The 19716-nt window shown below is 41.6% G+C and overlaps 1 protein-coding gene across 2 annotated transcripts in view; it reads left to right on the top strand.

The window, feature by feature from the left end:
- Positions 1-2465: 2465 nt before the first annotated feature.
- Positions 2466-19716, top strand: part of SLC12A5 (solute carrier family 12 member 5) — a 173514-nt gene continuing 156263 nt past the window's right edge. Inside the window, exon 1 of one of the 2 annotated variants that reach the window (XR_011318419.1) lies at positions 2466-2676. Coding sequence is in view for 1 of the 2 variants with exons in the window: in XM_069752192.1 (XP_069608293.1) it covers positions 2625-2676 (52 nt within the window). In the remaining variant the exon portion in view is untranslated. The remainder of the gene's footprint in view (positions 2677-19716) is intronic. The other variant, XM_069752192.1, reaches the window with a different exon arrangement.

Below are 19716 nucleotides of genomic sequence, written 5' to 3'. Positions count from 1 at the left end.
CTGTCTGTCATGGAAATCCAAGTCGCTGATTAGTCGCGTCAAAACAGCCACGACCAATCAGCGACGGGCACAGTCTGGAAGAAAATGGCCGCTCCTTACTCCCCGCAGTCAGTGCCGGCCCCCACTCCATACTTCCCTCTGGTCACCGCTCACACAGGGTTAAAATCCTGCTATACTCACCCTCCGTAGTCCGACGAGTCGCTCGTGCCGGCCGCCATCTTCCGTTCCCGGCGATGCATTGCGAAATTACCCAGAAGACTTAGCGGTCTCGCGGGCTGTGTTATATACCATGTGGCTCTGTGCTGTATACTACATAGGCAGTGATATATACTATGTGGCCACTGTTATATACTGCGTGGGCTGTGCTATATACTACGTGACTGGGCAATATACTACGTGACTGGGCAATATACTACGTGGCTCTGTGCTGTATACTAGATGGCTCTGTGCTGTATACTACGTCACTGGGCAATATACTACGTGGCTCTGTGCTGCATACTACGTGACTGGGCAATATACTATGTGACTGGGCAATATACTACGTGACTGGGCAATATACTACGTGGCTGGGCAATATACTACTTGTCTGTGCTGTATACTATGTCGCTGTGCAATATACTACGTGGTTGGGCAATATACTACGTGGTGGGGCAATATACTACGTGACTGGGCAATATACTACGTCACTGTGCAATATACTACGTGGTTGGGCAATATACTATGTGGTTGGGCAATATACTACGTGGTTAGGCAATATACTACGTGACTGGGCAATATACTATGTGGGCTGTACAATATACTATGTGGACAGGCATATTCTAGAATACCCGATGCGTTAGAATCGGGCCACCATCTAGTAAGTCATAATTGGCTCGTTCAGTGAACCACAAGACGGCAATGTTAGCAAATTAATTTGCATGTTTAAACATCTAGAGCTTTTGTTACTTGCAAATCTCTTTAGTGTTCAGATGACCAGATGTAAAGACCATAGTTCAGCCCCATGCAAATGCAAAGCAAGTATGCATAGTCTTTTAATATTTGGGACTGACAGCTAAGGAATACAAGAACCATCATTTTTTAGACCTATGCTAGCATCCCCCGCATAGTGTTAGACTACTCTCACTCATTAATGACTAAGCCCTTATCTTAGAAAGTTCATGGGGTTTAATGGGATGCATTGTCAACATGTTCATATCTCCAGGCAGAAACTGTCCAGTGAGAGAAGCTAATTACTTCTCTTACAAGCATATTCATTCAGGTTTTGCTAATTCAAAAAATCAGAATTGACTCAAGAGTTAGAGAAAGTTCCTGGGAATTAGAAACTGTCGGTAATGTAAGTAACTAGATACCCCATTGGCAACAAGTAGGTGTTTCCACGATCCAAACAATATAAAGAAATATTTGATGGCCTTGATCGATACAAACACCTCTCAGGTCTGTTTCAGGTACTGTAAAACTACAAGATGGCGTTGATTTTCCAGCTGTGGCCATAAGAATTTGGCAGATCACCCATTTTGCAAGATGGTCATTAGCACCGAATTGTGGAGCCCTTGTAATGGTCCTTGATACTGAGCCTCACCGTTTCCATAAGAATTAAGACATCTGTGAATATGATTAAGTGATATCTGCAGAGATGTGGATAGGCACCCGGCTAATGAAGGAGTTAGTAGAATAGATGAAAGCTAAACTAATACTGTGTAATGGCTTGTGCCTAATCCAGGACATTGCGAACTATAACGGGTTTTTAAAATGACAGCCATTTGTAAAGCGAGGATGGAAAAAGGCTTAAAAACAGGGTCCACTTCAGGGGATATGGGCCCCTCTTGCGTTCTTCTGTAGTTCTTTCTTTTGCCTCTCATTCATCTATTCGGTGTAATCTAAATTTAGTCACGCACTTGTATTAGTACCTGCCAACGGGTGGCTGGTCTATCATGCATCTGATAGTATAGGACCACCTTACGTGTTTAAGAAGCACGAAGACCCCATAGATGTATGAGTACACACGTAAACTTTCTGGGTCAGGTGTGAGATTCGATATTCAGTTTTAGTTTTGTTGTTTTGGCGCCACTCGGCTGTCTAGACATAAACATAGGATCATAACAAGCAGAAATATCCAACATGTCCATTCTAATTTCGTGAACGATTGCTTGTGACAGAAATTGCATCCAACGGTCCATTTCATCAGAATTCATCTAACGTGTATGGGCACCGTAAGAGCTGATGAAGCAGGCAGAGATGTAGGGAATTCCCATATACAGTATCTCCCTGTGATGCCCATTCCCTGTCATCCACACGGCTCACTCCGTCATTCTCTCCTGCATGTTTTTCTTCGCCTTTTATTCCATTGCCCCCTCCTTCTCCCCTTCCAGTGTCTCTTTCCCCCCATCTCTCTCCTCTCTCTGCCTCCCTCCTTCTCTGCCTCTCTGCCTCCCTCCCTGGCTGTACATGGGGCTGTGAGTGTGCGCGTTGAAGGATCTCTGCACTGCAGCCTCCTCCTCCTCCTCCTCCTCTCTATCCCTCTATCACACACTGAGCATCGCTGCAGTATTAGGCATCAGTCCCTGGAAAGGAAGAAAAGGAGCCTGAGAGAGAGCCTGGGAGAGAAAGCACAGGGGAGAAACAGGATGCTCAACAACCTGACTGAGTGTGAGGAGGGAGAGGGGACCACCAGTCAAGGTAAGTGCTGGAATCTAACAGGAGGGAGGTGGGGGGAGCTAATTCTCCGCAGTGCTGCTTCTGAAGTGGGGGGGGGGGGGCGGTAGTGACCAGACAGGGAAGAAGGGGTGAACCCCCCCATTTCATGTTCACTTTGAAGCCCATTCATAAAACGGAAAGGGACCAAATTTTTTTAGACTAGTAATTCTCCCCAAAATCAGGGAACTGGGGCCTTTTGAGCCCCAAAATCTAAGTAGCGCACACACACTGTTGCATTTGGTCCCGTCATCGCTAAATCTAGACCCTATACTCGTGCACGTAGCTTTACGACCAAGTACCTTTGCAGATTCTGGCACACTGGGCTTCAGCTTTAAACCGGATCATTTCTGCTGAGAAAAGAGCTTCAATCAATTGTAAAGCACTCAATCTTGTGTAGTGATCCTCGGGATGCTGCATGCTCTGCTACATACATCTCATATATACATCTAGCCTGTACCGGCATACGTTTCTCCATTTGCAGATGCGTACGGGGTCCACTTTCCCAGTAAACATTATTGCACGCTTTCGTCTGCAGAATTCGGCCACCTGTATATAACCCAGTGGCCATCATAACGGACAATCGCCACTGCAAAGTGACCCATATTATCTCATCAGCATCTCCACTGGAGACATCTTTATTCTTTACGATTTTTTTTTTAACCAGGTGTCTTACACTTTTGCACTGTACCTCTTTCCTGCCCCTTGCTGAGTACTGTAGTCCCTGCTGACCTCTGTCACGCCGTTGCACCCTGCCCACCCCCGATGACCACTCTCTCCACGCTCGTGCTTTTTGTGACATGATGTCTATTTACTTTGCACATCCTATGAGACATCTCATCAGCCTCACACCAGCATCGTTATGTTCATAGCACCAGTGGTGCATCATCTCTCATGTTCACTACCTTTTCCCATCTACCCTGCAATCTCCACCAGTGGACGTTGCCGTCCAGACTTACCCTTGTTTGTATTCTCCCCTGCTCCTCCGTCTTCTCACATAAACGCTGCATTCCATGTCATTGTCACTGCATCACAAGCCAAGTCATTTTCATACTTACAGAATCATTGGCGCAACTTTTCCTATTTCACTGAGCATTTATCCATCCATTCAATTTTTTTTTTTTTTGACACGCTGACATTATATAACATTACTTAAGGGAACGGTATCTCCAGAAAAAAAAAAGATAAAAAAGGAACACAGAATTTTATGTATCACTAGAATGAGACAGATTTTGGTGCATTGATACATTTTCAATCGGTGCTTTTATTTTACAGCTTTTGTTTAGAACATCCTGACATTTCGTTAGAAATAAAAAAATATTTAGCATCGGAAATAAATGACATTCGGATATCGTCCAATTATGTCATAGACGTGGAACAGCTGACATACACAAGTAAAGCAGTCGGATAGAATTTAGATCTTAAGGTTGTATTCTTTGCCACGAGACCAATATCTAGTGATGATATATTGAGATTTTTCATTTTTTTTTCTTTTTTTGCTGCAACCTATTTTGCTGAGTGTAGAGGATGTACATCATATCTGCAGATCTGCATATATCATATTGATTGGAAAAGATATAGTTATTCACCATTGTAAACATATATATATATATATATATATATATATATATATATATATATATATATACGTGTATATATATAAATATGTCACTGCACCTTTTACCTTCTCATGCTGCCCTGTATACCGATAGCATGATTTACTGGCCATACATTTTAGACAGCTGTCTCTCTCAGCCCCCATAAATATGAATGCTCAGCTTGTGCATGTGTTCTCAATAGGGAGTGGGGAGCAAGACATTGCCAGACACCTCTAAAATGGCTATATCAATACTGACATGTCTGTTTTTGGTAATCCCCATGAAATATAATTTCTGTAGCCTTTTATTTATATTTAGAACTCAATATTGGGCTTTTCCTCTATTATTCCTCATTAATATTTATGAATAAATTGCCAAGTGGGTGTCACCAGTTTCCTTATAGGGTGTCGATGTTCAGTCTTACATTGTCATCACTGATTGGGCAGCACCAGAGAATGTGGAGATACCCCCTACATGGTTACACCTACAGTGCAGACCAAAAGTTTGGACACACCTTCTCATTTAAAGATTTTTCTGTATTTTCATGACTATGAAAATTGTACATTCACACTGAAGGCATCAAAACTATGAATTAACACATGTGGAATTATATACTTAGCACAAAAGTGTAAAACAACTGAAATTATGTCTTAAATTCTAGGTTCTTCAAAGTGTTCACCTTTTGCTTTGATGACTGCTTTGCACACTCTTGGCATTCTCTTGACGAGCTTCAAGAGGTAGTCACTGGGAATGGTTTTCACTTCACAGGTGTGCCCTTTCAGGTTTAATATGTGGGATTTCTTGCCTTATAAATGGTATTGGGACCATCAGTTGTGGTGTTCAGAAGTATGGTGGACAGACAGCTGATAGTCCTGCTGAATAGACTGTTAGAATTTGTATTATGGCAAGAAAAAAGCAGCTAAGTAAAGAAAAACGAGTGGCCATTATTACTTTAAAAAATGAATGTCAGTCAGTCTGAAAACCTGGGAAAACTTTGAAAGTGTCCCCAAGTGCAGTGGCGAAAACCATCAAGCGCTACAAAGAAACTGGCTCACATGAGGACCAACCCAGGAAAGGAAGACCAAGAGTCACCTCTGCTTCTGAGGATAAGTTTATCCGAGTCACCAGCCTCAGAAATCGCAGGTTAACAGCAGCTCAGATTAGAGACCAGGTCAATGCCACACAGAGTTCTAGCAGCAGACACATCTCTACAACAACTGTTAAGAGGAGACTTTGTGAGTAGGCCTTCATGGTAAAATAGCTGCTAGGAAACCATTACTAAGGACAGGCAACAAGCAGAAGAGACTTTTTTTGGGCTAAAGAACACAAGGAATGGACATTAGACCAGTGGAAATCTGTGCTTTGGTTTGATGAGTTCAAATTTGAGATCTTTGGTTCCAACCACCGTGTCTTTGTGCGACGCAGAAAAGGTGAATGGATGGACTCTACATGCCTGGTTCCCACTGTGAAGCATGGAGGAGGAGGTGTGATGGTGTGGGGATGCTTTGCTGGTGACACTGTTGGGGATTTATTCAAAATTGAAGGCATACTGAACCAGCATGGCTACCACAGCATCTTGCACCGGCATGCTATTCCATCCGGTTTGAATTTAGTTGGACCATCATTTATTTTTCAACAGGAAGATGACCCCAAACACATCTCCAGGCTGTGTAAGGGCTTATTTGACCAAGAAGGAGAGTGATGGGGTGGTACGCCAGATGACCTGGCCTTCACAGTCACCAGACCTGAACCCAATCGAGATGGTTTGGGGTGAGCTGGACCGCAGAATGAAGGCAAAAGGGCCAACAAGTGCTAAGCATCTCTGGGAACTCCTTCAAGATTGTTGGAAGACCATTCCCGGTGACTACCTCTTGAAGCTCATCAAAAGAATGCAAAGAGTGTGCAAAGCAGTCATCAAAGCAAAAGGTGGCTACTTTGAAGAACCTAGAATATAAAACATAACTTCAGTTGTTTCACACTTTTTGTTAAGTGTATAATTCCATATGTGTTAATTCATAGTTTTGATGCCTTCAGTGCGAATGTACAATTTTCATAGTCATGAAAATACAGAAAAATCTTTAAATGAGCAGGTGTGTCCAAACTTTTGGTCTGTACTGTAGTTGTCAGTTTTTACATTTCTAGGTGAGTAATAGAGAACATTACAATGTAGAGTTCTAAAAAAAAGGCTCTAGAAAAATATGAATATTTACTAAAAGAGAAGTGTCATTAGAACTGACAGGTTCATTTTATCAACAAAAGAAATGGCAGGTTTAAATCCAACATGCCCGACCCTTTTTTTCCCTGACATCTACAGGTCCTTCTCAAAAAATTAGCATATAGTGTTAAATTTCATTATTTACCATAATGTAATGATTACAATTAAACTTTCATATATTATAGATTCATTATCCACCAAGTGAAATTTGTCAGGTCTTTTATTGTTTTAATACTGATGATTTTGGCATACAACTCCTGATAACCCAAAAAACCTGTCTCAATAAATTAGCATATTTCACCCATCCAATCAAATAAAAGTGTTTTTTAATAACAAACAAAAAAACCAACAAATAATAATGTTCAGTTATGCACTCAATACTTGGTCGGGAATCCTTTGGCAGAAATGACTGCTTCAATGCGGCGTGGCATGGAGGCAATCAGCCTGTGACACTGCTGAGATGTTATGGAGGCCCAGGATGCTTCAATAGCGGCCTTAAGCTCATCCAGAGTGTTGGGTCTTGCGTCTCTCAACTTTCTCTTCACAATATCCCACAGATTCTCTATGGGGTTCAGGTCAGGAGAGTTGGCAGGCCAATTGAGCACAGTAATACCATGGTCAGTAAACCATTTACCAGTGGTTTTGGCACTGTGAGCAGGTGCCAGGTCGTGCTGAAAAATGAAATCTTCATCTCCATAAAGCATTTCAGCCGATGGAAGCATGAAGTGCTCCAAAATCTCCTGATAGCTAGCTGCATTGACCCTGCCCTTGATGAAACACAGTGGACCAACACCAGCAGCTGACATGGCACCCCACACCATCACTGACTGTGGGTACTTGACACTGGACTTCAGGCATTTTGGCATTTCCTTCTCCCCAGTCTTCCTCCAGACTCTGGCACCTTGATTTCCGAATGACATGCAAAATTTGCTTTCATCAGAAAAAAGTACTTGGGACCACTTAGCAACAGTCCAGTGCTGCTTCTCTGTAGCCCAGGTCAGGCGCCTCTGCCGCTGTTTATGGTTCAAAAGTGGCTTTACCTGGGGAATGCGGCACCTGTAGCCCATTTCCTGCACACGCCTGTGCACGGTGGCTGTGGATGTTTCCACACCAGACTCAGTCCACTGCTTCCTCAGGTTCCCCAAGGTCTGGAATCGGTCCTTCTCCACAATCTTCCTCAGGGTCCGGTCTCCTCTTCTCGTTGTACAGCGTTTTCTGCCACATTGTTTCCTTCCAACAGACTTACCATTGAGGTGCCTTGATACAGCACTCTGGGAACAGCCTATTTGTTGAGAAATTTCTTTCTGGGTCTTACCCTCTTGCTTGAGGGTGTCAATGATGGCCTTCTTGACATCTGTCAGGTCGCTAGTCTTACCCATGATGGGGGTTTTGAGTAATGAACCAGGCAGGGAGTTTATAAAAGCCTCAGGTATCTTTTGCATGTGTTTAGAGTTAATTAGTTGATTCAGAAGATTAGGGTAATAGGTCGTTTAGAGAACCTTTTCTTGATATGCTAATTTATTGAGACAGGTTTTTTGGGTTATCAGGAGTTGTATCCCAAAATCATCAGTATTAAAACAATAAAAGACCTGACAAATTTCAGTTGGTGGATAATGAATCTATAATATATGAAAGTTTAATTGTAATCATTACATTATGGTAAATAATGAAATTTAACACTATATGCTAATTTTTTGAGAAGGACCTGTACTACTGGGCACAGTCGGGACACCAGATGCTCAGCTGATCCTGCTCAAAATGACAACTTGGGCCAACATTTATCTAATGCGTATGGTCATTTTAAGAAAATGAATAAAGGCATGTTTTAGTCAGTCTTTACATGGTATACTTTAACAAGGAGCTTTTTCTATTGATCATTTTTCAAAACGTGTAAGTAGGGTTTCAGGATGGCGGAACAGTATATTGCGCAAAACAAAACAAAAAAACTCCTTTATGTTAAAACTATTCTACTAAAGTGTCTGGTTTAGAAAACCCATTCTAAGTTTTAGGACTAATGATTTAATCAAAGTAAAAAGTGGGTACTCTCTCACTCTGGAAGATCAGAAATATCAATGAATTACACAAACTGTAGCTTTATTATGAATAGGCACAACCTGTTACATCCAGAAACGCTATTTACCTTTAGATATGATGGTAACCTACAGGTAAATAGCATATAAATCATGTTTGGTAGCCTTGTTGGATCAGTGGCTGCAGTAGGAAACTGGTTATTTTCCCTGCAGCCCCAGTGCACTAAGTGCAGCAGAAAAAGAATCAGCCCAGCTGTAATACTTTATCAGCACTTTGACTGACAGCCAGCTCTTTATACATATGCTGCACAGCAAGCAGTCAATTGATGTGCCAAGAAGTGATTACAGCACGGTTAGTGTATAGTGAGCAGTGAGTAGAAGCACCCCCTGCAATGACTAGAAGCAAGCGGCTTCAAGGAAAATAAAACTTAAGTTTCTCCCTGTAGCTGGACTTCCAGTAAGCTGGGTATACTGAGTTTAAATACAATTAATTACCAAGAAATGTAATCTTATATCTGCGGGTAAATAGCTTTTCTTGAGATGACAGGTTTCCTTCAAAAACTTACTAAGGCTACTTTCACACTAGCGTCGGTACGGGGCCGTCGCTATGCGTCGGCCCGACGTACCGACGCAAACTGCGGAAAAAAAGAATAACTTGGGCAGCAGATGCAGTTTTGCAACGCATCCGCTGCCCCATTGTAAGGTCCGGGGAGGAGGGTGCGGAGATCCGGCCGCACATGTGCGGTCGGAAATGGCGGACTCGACGCACCAAAAAACGTTGCATGGAACTTTTTTTGTGCCAACGGTCCGCCAAAACATGACGCATCCGTCGCACTATTGAATGTCTATGGAGAAAAAACGCATCCTGCGGGCAACTTTGCAGGATGCGTTTTTACTCCAAAACGACGCATTGCGACGTACATCAAAAAACGCTAGTGTGAAAGTAGCCTAATATGTACTCCCACAGGTCACAATTGATGTCAGCAAAAAGACACGACATAATTAGCTTGTTATCAGTAGACTTTCCCATTGACCCTCCTATTTAAAAGAGAACTACTATAGTAACCTACCGTGATTAATATTCCAAAATATTAAAATCTAGTACTTTTATACAGTAGCGAAAAAAAAAGTTTGGACACACCTAATCTTTACAATACTTTTTCATGTTCCTTTTGAAATTTACACATTGTAGATTCAGACTGAAGGCAGCAAAAACGTAAATGAACACATGTGGAAATAAAAAAGTATGCAAACACGTGTGATACAAATCAGAATGTGGGTTAAGTCTTATTTTCTTCAAAGTACCCCAGTTTTGCTCCGGTGACAGCTTTATACACCAATGACATTCTCTCAAGTAGATTCACTAGGAAGCCACTTGGAATTGCTTTGACTGAACACCACATGGGTGCCTTATCAAAAGTAAATGTTTGTGGCCATCAGGTGTGTTTGGCAGTGTTGGTATACAGCTGAATGCTGAACCCTATTCCACAAGTGTTCTAAGCCAGAATATAGCAAGAACCGCTCAACTAAGTAAAGAGAAATTACAGCGTATCATTACTTTAAGACATACAAATCAGTGAATCCAGAAAATTACTAGAACCTTGAAGATATCATTCAGTGCTATAATGAAACCATCAATTACTGTGATGAAATTGGATCTCTTGAAGACCACCGTAGGAAAGGAAGATCAAGAATTACGTCAGCTGCGCCAAGGATAAACTCATCAGAATTGCCATCCTCAGAAAATACTAATTGACAGAACCTCTGATAACAAAAATAATACACAGACAACAATTAACAGACACATATCAACATCAACTGTTCAGAAGAGACTACAAAAAGCAGACATTTAAGGTCAAATAGCTGCAAAGAAGCTACTACTGAAAACTGTAAACAAGAAGAGACTTGTTTGGGCCAGGAAACACTGAACATCAGAGCATAGGGAATATAAACTGTTCTGTGGTCTGATGAGTTAAAATTTTAGATTTATTATACCAACTGCCATGCCTTTGTGAGATGAGGAAAAGGTGAGCAGATGGTTTCTACATGGGTGGAGCCCATTGTGAAGCATGGAAGAGGAGGTACAATGGTCTATAGGTACTTTGATGGTTAAAATGTTGGTGACTTATCCTAAATTTAATGCACACTTGCCCAGCATGGCAGCCATAGCATTCTGCAGTAACATGGCTTCCAATTTTGTTTGCACTTAGTGGGACCATTATTTGAGTAGAAACAGAACTTTTACTGAAACCACACCTCCAGGCTATGTAAAGGCAATGCCACCAAGAGGAAGATGGATGGAGTGTTGCATCAGATGACATTGCCTCCACAATCACCTGACCTCAATAGAATTTAGATGAGTTGGACAGCAGAGTGAAGGCAAAGCAGCCTTTAAGTGCTCAGCTTGTTTAGGAACTCTTTCAAGACTGTTGGAAATCCATTTCAGATGACTACTTAACGAAGCTGCTTGAGAGAATTCCAAGAGATTGCAAACCTGTCATCAGAATAAAAAGGGGGTACTTCGAGGAAGTTAAAGGTTAACACATCTTCTGGTTTGTTTAACATGTGTTTCTTTACTCCTTTTTCCATACATGTTCCTTTCTGGTGTTGCTGCTTTCAGTCTGAAATTACAATGTGCACATTCTAATAAGAACAAGGAAAACCATTGCATGACCAGGTGTGTCCAAAATTTTGGTCAGTACAGTATTTTTCAAGGTCTTTTAAACTGACTGTCTCTTTACGGGTCAGGGTGTAATCCATTATTAGTAAGAGGTGAGAATTGATGTCAGCTATCTCTGTAGAGATACCGATCATGTAATATTTTAAAATGTTTTAGAGAAAAAAAATCTAACCTTCTAAGCAATTGCAGCACATTGATATTTGCATACATACCTTTAAGCCTAGCCAGCGCCTTGCCTAGATGCGTTTTACACACCCTTCTGTAAACAACTTGTGCCTGGAATCATCTAGAGTATTTCTGGGTTAACAATACAATCTCAAATCACAGTCATTTTACAACTGGCTCTATGGCTCTCTCTATTCATTCAATTTCTTTTAGACTAGATGAAAGTAAAAAGAATTCACTAAAGCTGGCCATATATGGAACTATTGTTAAGCCTAATAACTCAAATGGATTGGGGAATTGGCCTACGTTACGTGAGATAAGAAGCTTTTTGACAATCAGAAAAACTCAATATTGCATAAATTTTAATTAAATTGGAAGGTCTCCATTTAGTAACCCTGTCATTCCCTTTCATAATTGAAAAGAGAAATATGACACCTGATGAACATGCTCTAGTGTAGCAGAGGTCCTAGAATGACCATGAGATATTGTCACTTGTATGATATATTATTGGCCTTAGTCTGTACTTTATACTGTATAGCTCTGTAATGCCCATACATATTCATGATTGCTGGATTAATTGCATAGCAAATATTAAATACTTCTTTATACTATACTAAATTCATACTGGGTTTACTACTTAGAAAGGACCTAACCTAAATAAATTTGACCTTGTGCAGTAAAATGCTTCTTTAAAAATTCAAATTTTTAGTTTTACTTGATCCTCGTTTATTATCAAGAAAGACACCATTAAAAAAAAGCAAAATAAAAATATTTTCTGCTAGAAATTTTTTTTTTTTACAATATTTTGTTATAACAATTGTTTGCCCTTTATTGAAATGGATGGGAATCCTTGGAGGAGGGATTTGCGGTGTTGGCTAATTAAGTACACATTGGTCAGGTTGGCGTTCCTACAATAGTTTAGACAGGTGTAGGACAAGAAAGAAAGGAAAGAGGGAAGATGAATAAGGGAGCAAAGGAAGTATTTGTATAAGCAGGTTGGTGACTAGAAGACCATAAATTAAGATTCATCATTTTAATAGAAATGTACTTTATTACACTATCAAAATAAAAATATGATTAGTTAATAACCATTCCCCTCAAACACATCCCACAAATTAATTCTATTCTTAAATTGGAATTAAATTATTTAATTTATTTCAGAATTCACCTAATGAGAACGTCGGTTTAATTGACTAATCATCATTCCGGGATGTTTCCTTTTTTAGATGATTTGCCTCTTAGCATTTTTATTTTGGAAAAATAGAACCTTTTTATTTCAGCATTTGAAATCTTTTATGCTCTCGAAAACTTATGCAAAGAAATGCATAGTCATGGTGTCGTGTATCCAAAGGCTTACATCAACCGTTTAGACCAGGGTCGTATATATAAATATTAAAGGGATATCATAGCAAATTTGGACTCACATATGGTGCTGGTTAATACTAATATAAGCGTTAACCATAATTGAAATGAGGGCTTATTTGCCTCATTCCCACCACTTTCCCTCTAAGATGCTAGGGTTAATTCCAGGGTGTGACCCTATTATACATATATCCTTGCTTCAGATGGTAAAATGAGTAATTTTCCATGTTGGTACAGAGCTTGAGTGGAATAATGGTTTCTGTAATTTTTGTTCAACAAAAATTTTGTTCAAGGGGTTGTCAAGTTGGAACAAGTTATAGCCTTTGCTTAGGATCAGTGATAACTTTTAGATTAGTTTGTGTCCAACCACTGGGACCGACACCAAATTACCAGTAGCTCTTTTATCCCTGTTAGAATGGAGCGGCTGTGTGCATACACGACCACCACTTCACTCATTTTCTGTGGGACAGCTGGAGCACAGTATTTGTTTTTCTCCTGCCGCCACATAATAAATGGAGTGAAAGTCGAGCTTGCGCACAGCATCTCCCTTCTAACACCGATAAAGGTGTCCTATTGCAGTGATCAGTGGGGTCTGATCTAAAAATGATCACGTATCTAGCGGATAGGTGATAACTTGTGCCAACCAAGCAACCCCTTTATTTTTGCTTGTCATAATTTTTCCTAAGAAATATTTTACTTTGCTGTACTTGTTACTTTGAGCTTCTCATAACAGTCACATGATAAAGAGGAAGATAGGAAAACGGACATCTTTGGTGTTAGCATTATTTATGGGCAATATATGTAATATAACACTTAGTAAATAGTTTTTACTTCAATGCCTCATCCATTTTGTGACCCTCGTAATAAGGGTAGAGCAAGCCATTTGATGATCACTGAGAGTAATCAGAACCAAAGTAGACTCTTAGGTTCAGAGGTGTAGCTAGGGTTTTGGTTCGGGGGGGGGCGAAGCTTCTGTGTGGGCCTCTAACCAGGTAGCCTTGATTACAACTGGGTAATGCACCCTAATAGTGGAGGAGAACCTCAGCAGATGACACCGATGTTGCTGAAAATAATCTCTATACAAAGAGCAACATTACCGCCATATGGTTAGTGGTAAATACCAGCCCTGTAGAACATATAACAGATCAAAGTACAGTTACAAATGGTGACTTACCGCTGATGTTCTTTCTGATGGAGTTGTTCACTTTTCCGGTCTTTTCCATCTGGCCCAGACCGACACAACTTTTTCCACCCAGGACTCGTCTGCAGAGAATACAACTAAGACACATTTAACTTCTCATATTTTCAGCATCTCACCATTTATTCCCAACCTGCACAAACTCCTCATCCTACTAGTACCCCAATGCTGCTGCCGTATGTGTCCCTATTACTGCACCTGCTGTGTGGTTCTCTGTGCCCTCTAAATTCTTAAGCAACCCTCTAGAATATAGTAATGCCGGGTGCAAGTGCCCTACAAAACAGTGCCCACATTTTGCTCTCTAGAAAGTAATATTACCCTTTGTGCCCCTTTGATAGTCACAGTAACCTGAGTTCCCCTTTAACAATAAGTGTCCACTTAACATTGAATAATGTCCCGAGTCTCCCCCTGCACAGCTCCCCTATACACAGCATGATGCTCTCTTATACATAACATGATATAGTCTTAGTAGCCCCCAAAGTGCTTGATGGCCCCAACACTGTGTGATGGCCCCTTCACTGTAATCCCCACACTGTATGATGGCCCCCTAGATAGCCTCCATATAGTATAATGTGCCAAATAGTCCTCAATATAGTATAATACATTCCAAATAGGCCTGTATAGTATCATGCATTCCCCATAGGCCTGTATAGTATAATGCACTCCCTATAGGCCTGTATATAATAATGCATTCCCCATAGGCCTGTATAGTATAATGCACTTCCCATAGGCCTATATAGTATAAGTACTCCCCATAGGCATGTATAGTATAATGCACTCCACATAGGCCTGTATAGTATAATGCATTCCCCATAGGCCTGTATAGTATAATGCACTCCCCATAGGGCTGTATAGTATAATGCACTCACCATAGGCCTGTATAGTATAATGCACTCCACATAGGCCTGTATAGTATAATGCACTCCATATAGGCCTGTATAGTATGGGCAGCACGGTGGCGCAGTGGATAGCACAGCAGCCTTGCAGCGCTGGGGTCCTTGGTTCTAATCCCACCCAGGACAACATCTGCAAAGAGTTTGTATGTTCTCTCCGTGTTTGCGTGGGTTTCCTCCGGGCACTCCGGTTTCCTCCCACATTCCAAAGACATACTGATAGGGATTCTAGATTGTGAGCCCCATCGGGGACAGTGATGATAATGTGTGCAAAACTGTAAAGCGCTGCGGAATATGTTAGCGCTATATAAAAAATAAAAAATAAAGATTATTATAGTATAATGCATTCCCCATAGGCCTGTATAGTATAATGCACTCCCCATAGGTATGTATAGTATAATGCACTCCGGACAGGCCTGTATAGTATAATGCATTCCCCATAGGCCTGTATAGTATAATGCATTCCCCATAGGCATGCATGGTATAATGCACCCCCATTAGGCAGCCAGTACAATATAGTGCACCCTCATTAGGCAGTCTGTATAGTATAATGCACCCCCATTAGGCAGCCATTACAATATAATGCACCCCATTAGGCAGCCAGTACAATATAATACACCCCCATTAAGCAGTCTGTATAGTATAATGCAACCCCATTAGGCAGCCAGTACAGTATAATGCACCCCCATTAGGCAGCCAGTACTGTATAATGCACCCCATTAGGCAGTCTGTATAGTGTAATGCACCCCCATTATGGAGCCTGTATAGTATCATGCACCCCCATTAGGCAGCCAGTACAGTATAATGCACCCCCATTAGGCAGCCAGTACAGTATAATGCACCCCATTAGGCAGTCTGTATAGTGTAATGCACCCCCATTAGGCAGCCAGTACAGTATAATGCACCCCCATTAGGCAGCCTGTATAGTATAATGCACCCCCATTAGGCAGCCAGTACAGTATAATGCACCCCCATTAGGCAGACTGTATAGTAGAATGCACCCCATTTAGGCAGCCATTACAATATAATGCACCCCATTAAGCAGCCAGTACAATATAATACACCCCCATTAAGCAGTCTGTATAGTATAATGCAACCCCATTAGGCAGCCAGTACAGTATAATGCACCCCCATTAGGCAGCCAGTACTGTATTATGCACCCCATTAGGCAGTCTGTATAGTGTAATGCACCCCCATTATGGAGCCTGTATAGTATCATGCACCCCCATTAGGCAGCCAGTACAGTATAATGCACCCCATTAGGCAGTCTGTATAGTGTAATGCACCCCCATTAGGCAGTCTGTATAGTATAATGCACCCCCATTAGGCAGCCAGTACAGTATAATGCACCCCCATTAGGCAGCCAGTACAGTATAATGCACCCCATTAGGCAGTCTGTATAGTGTGATGCACCCCCATTAGGCAGTCTGTATAGTATAATGCACCCCCATTAGGCAGCCAGTACAGTATAATGCACCCCCATTAGGCAGTCTGTATAGTATAATGCACCCCCATTAGGCAGCCAGTACAATATAATGCACCCCCATTAGGCAGTCTGTACAATATAATGCACCCCCATTAGGCAGCCAGTACAATATAATGCACCCTCATTAGGCAGTCTATATAGCATAATGCACCCCCATTAGGCAGCCAGTACAGTATAATGCACCCGGAAAAAAAAATGCAATACTCACCTTTTTTCCTCCTTGTTCCCACGTTGCTCTTAGCGCCTGGTCATCTCCAGACAGCGGGTGCCAAGTACTGACGTCATCGCGACCCCCTGTCCGTGTCGGTGTCTGTGACGTTGGATGCTGACAGGGGGTGGGAGAAGGAGTGTAACGCTCTCTCTCTCATCAATGCGGTCAGCTGTATCGTCATGTAGCTGATACAGCTGACCATACGATGACAGGCGTGGGGCCCACTGCTGGCACAGGGCCCCCCACTGCCTCCTCAGGGGCCCCATAGTGGCCAGGCAGCAGAGCAGGGAGATCGTGTCTCCCATACCTCCGGAGAATGTAACAGTATCGGTGCACTGTGCACGCCAATAGAGTTACATAGCGTAGCTCCAGGTGGGCCCCTCAGAGCGCGGGGCCCAGGGCCATCTCCGTTTCTCATTCTCTTGGAGATAAAAAAAATTTGATGGCAAGCTATAAAATGCAAAGAAAATTCTCATATACAGAGTTCAGTACATTAGCAATTAATGTACAGCAGTAATTTGCATATATATCTTGGGAAATTTGTACTACATTGGAAAAATCACTGGTGTTCCCTGGTAACATTGGGGCATTATTAGTTGTTTAATAAAAGGACAAGAGAATCGACCATGGGCTTAAATTGTACATTTTGTAATTGAGATTATTCATGTTACCTAAAAATAAAAGTAAAAAGAAATGTTATATACAGTGGGGAAAAAGTATTTAGTCAGCCAACAATTATGCAAGTTCTCCCACTTAAAAAGATGAGAGAGGCCTGTAATCGACATCATAGGTAGACCACAACTATGAGAGTCAAAATGAGAATACAAATCCAGAACATCACCTTGTCTGATTTGGCATATTTATTTTGCAAAATATGGTTGAAAATAAGTATTTGGTCACCTAAAAACATGCAAGATTTCTGGCTCTCACAGACCTATAACTTCTTCTTTAAGAGGCTCCACTGTCCTCCACTCATTACCTGTAGTAATGGCTCTATTTGAACTTGTTATCAGTATAAAATACACCTGTCCACAACCTCAAAAAAATCACACTCCAAACTCCACTATGGTGAAGACCAAAGAGCTGTCAAAGGACACAGAAACAAAATTGTAGCCCTGCACCAGGCTGGGAAGACTGAATCTGCAACAGGCAAGCAGCTTTGTGTGATTAAATCAACTGTGGGAGCAATAAAAAGAAAATGGAAGACATACAAGACCACTGATAATCTCCCGCGATCAGGGGTCTACGCAAAATCTCACCCCGTGGGATCAAAATGATCAGAAGAACGGTGAGCAAAAATTCCAGAACCACACGGGGGGACCTAGTGAATGACCTGCATAGAGCTGGGACTACCATAACAAATGCTACCATCTGTAACATGCCAGGGACTCAGATCCTGCATTGCCAGTCGTGTCCCCCTGCTTAATCCAGTACATGTCCGGGCCCATCTGAAGTTTGCTAGAGAGCATTTTGATTATCCAGAAGAGTATTGGGAGAATGTAGTCTGATGAAACCAAAGTAGAACTGTTTGGTAGAAACAAAACTCGTTGTGTTTGGAAGAGACAGAATACTGAGTTGCATCCAAAGAACAAATGCCTACTGTGAAGCATGGAGTGGCAACATCATGCTTTGGGGCTGTTTATCTGCAAAGGGACAAGGACGACTGATCTGTGTACATGAAAGAATGAATGGGGCCATGTATCGTGAGATTTTGAGTGCAAACCTCCTTCCATCAGCAAGTGCATTGAAGATGAAACGTGGAGGGGTCTTTCAGCATGATAATGATCCCAAGCACACCACCAGGGCAACGAAGGAGTGGCTTCGTAAGAAGCATATTTAGGTCCTGGAGTGGCCTAGCCAGTCACCAGATCTCAACCCCATAGAAAACCTTTGGAGGGAGTTGAAAGTCTGTGTTGCGCAGTGACAGGCCCAAAACATCACTGCTCTAGAGGAGATCTGCATGGAGAAATAGGCCAACATACCACCAACAGTGTGTGCCAACCTTGTGAAGACTTACAGAAAATGTTTGACCACTGGCATTGCCAACAAAGTATATATCACAAAATATTGAGATGAACTTTTGTTAATGACCAAATAAATATTTTCTACGATAATTTGCAAAACAAATCTTGCCAAATCAAACAAGGTGATATTCTGGATTTTTTTTTCTCATTTTGACTCTCATAGTTGTGGTCTACCTATGATGTAAATTATAGGTCTCTCATCTTTTTAAGTAGGAGAACTTGCACAATTGGTGGCTGACTAAATACTTTAAAAAAGGGAACAATGAAAAAAAACAACTGGACAAAATGTCCTCCCCCAAAATAATTTGCGGTCAGTTTTAGGAGGAGGTGGTTGGGTAGAAAAGACTTAAGAACAACAGTATTTAAAACAGTTATTCTCTCACAGGTCAGTAGCATATAATGCTATTAAGAACAGGACAACCTATCTATTCATTCAGATTGTCTCATCCTCAAATCCATTGAGTCACATACCTTGTAATGCTGAATGTAAAATAATAGTACGGAACCAATACACTGCTTCATTGTCACATAGCCATGTAGTCTTAGTCTAAGGCAGGGCTCCCCAACCTGTAGCTCGGGAGCCACATGTGGCTCGCGGCCCCATGAATTGTGGCTCGCAACTGTCTGCCAGCTTGATGCATTAGGTCCAGGTCTATCAAACAGGTATGAAGACCACATCTCAAAATGGTGAATTCTGTGAGTAGCCCTGCACAGAATTGCAAATCTGGATGCACATTTACTGGTCTTGGGGGTTTAGGGATGTTTTAGGTATGGTACGCTGGAGGTTTGTACTACCTGTTAGAGGAGGTGCTCAAAGCTGGATGTGACAGTGTGTTGGGAGGATACTGAATGGGGGTATTGTGGGAACCCCTGGATCTCAGTGTACTGCTCTGGAGTGATTTCTGTTGAAAAGCTTTGGTTATCATTATACCTGTAATGGGGGCTTTGGTTGACACTACTGGTCACTACTGGGGACTACTGGTCTAAGGCAACATAATCTAAATCATGAGTTGGAATTGCTTCTTGGGGAATCACTACAACTACCTCATGTTCTTACTATAATGTCTTTTAAAGGGAACCTGTCCCCCCATTTTTTCAGTAGGAGATAAAAATACCGTTAAATAGGGCCTGAGCTGTGCTTTACAATAGGGTATTTTTTGTCC

This window comes from Ranitomeya imitator, chromosome 2 (assembly GCF_032444005.1).
Source record: "Ranitomeya imitator isolate aRanImi1 chromosome 2, aRanImi1.pri, whole genome shotgun sequence".
Lineage (NCBI taxonomy): Eukaryota > Metazoa > Chordata > Amphibia > Anura > Dendrobatidae > Ranitomeya > Ranitomeya imitator.
Note: the sequence above shows the minus strand (reverse complement) of the source record. Positions and strands in the feature narration are given on the sequence as shown.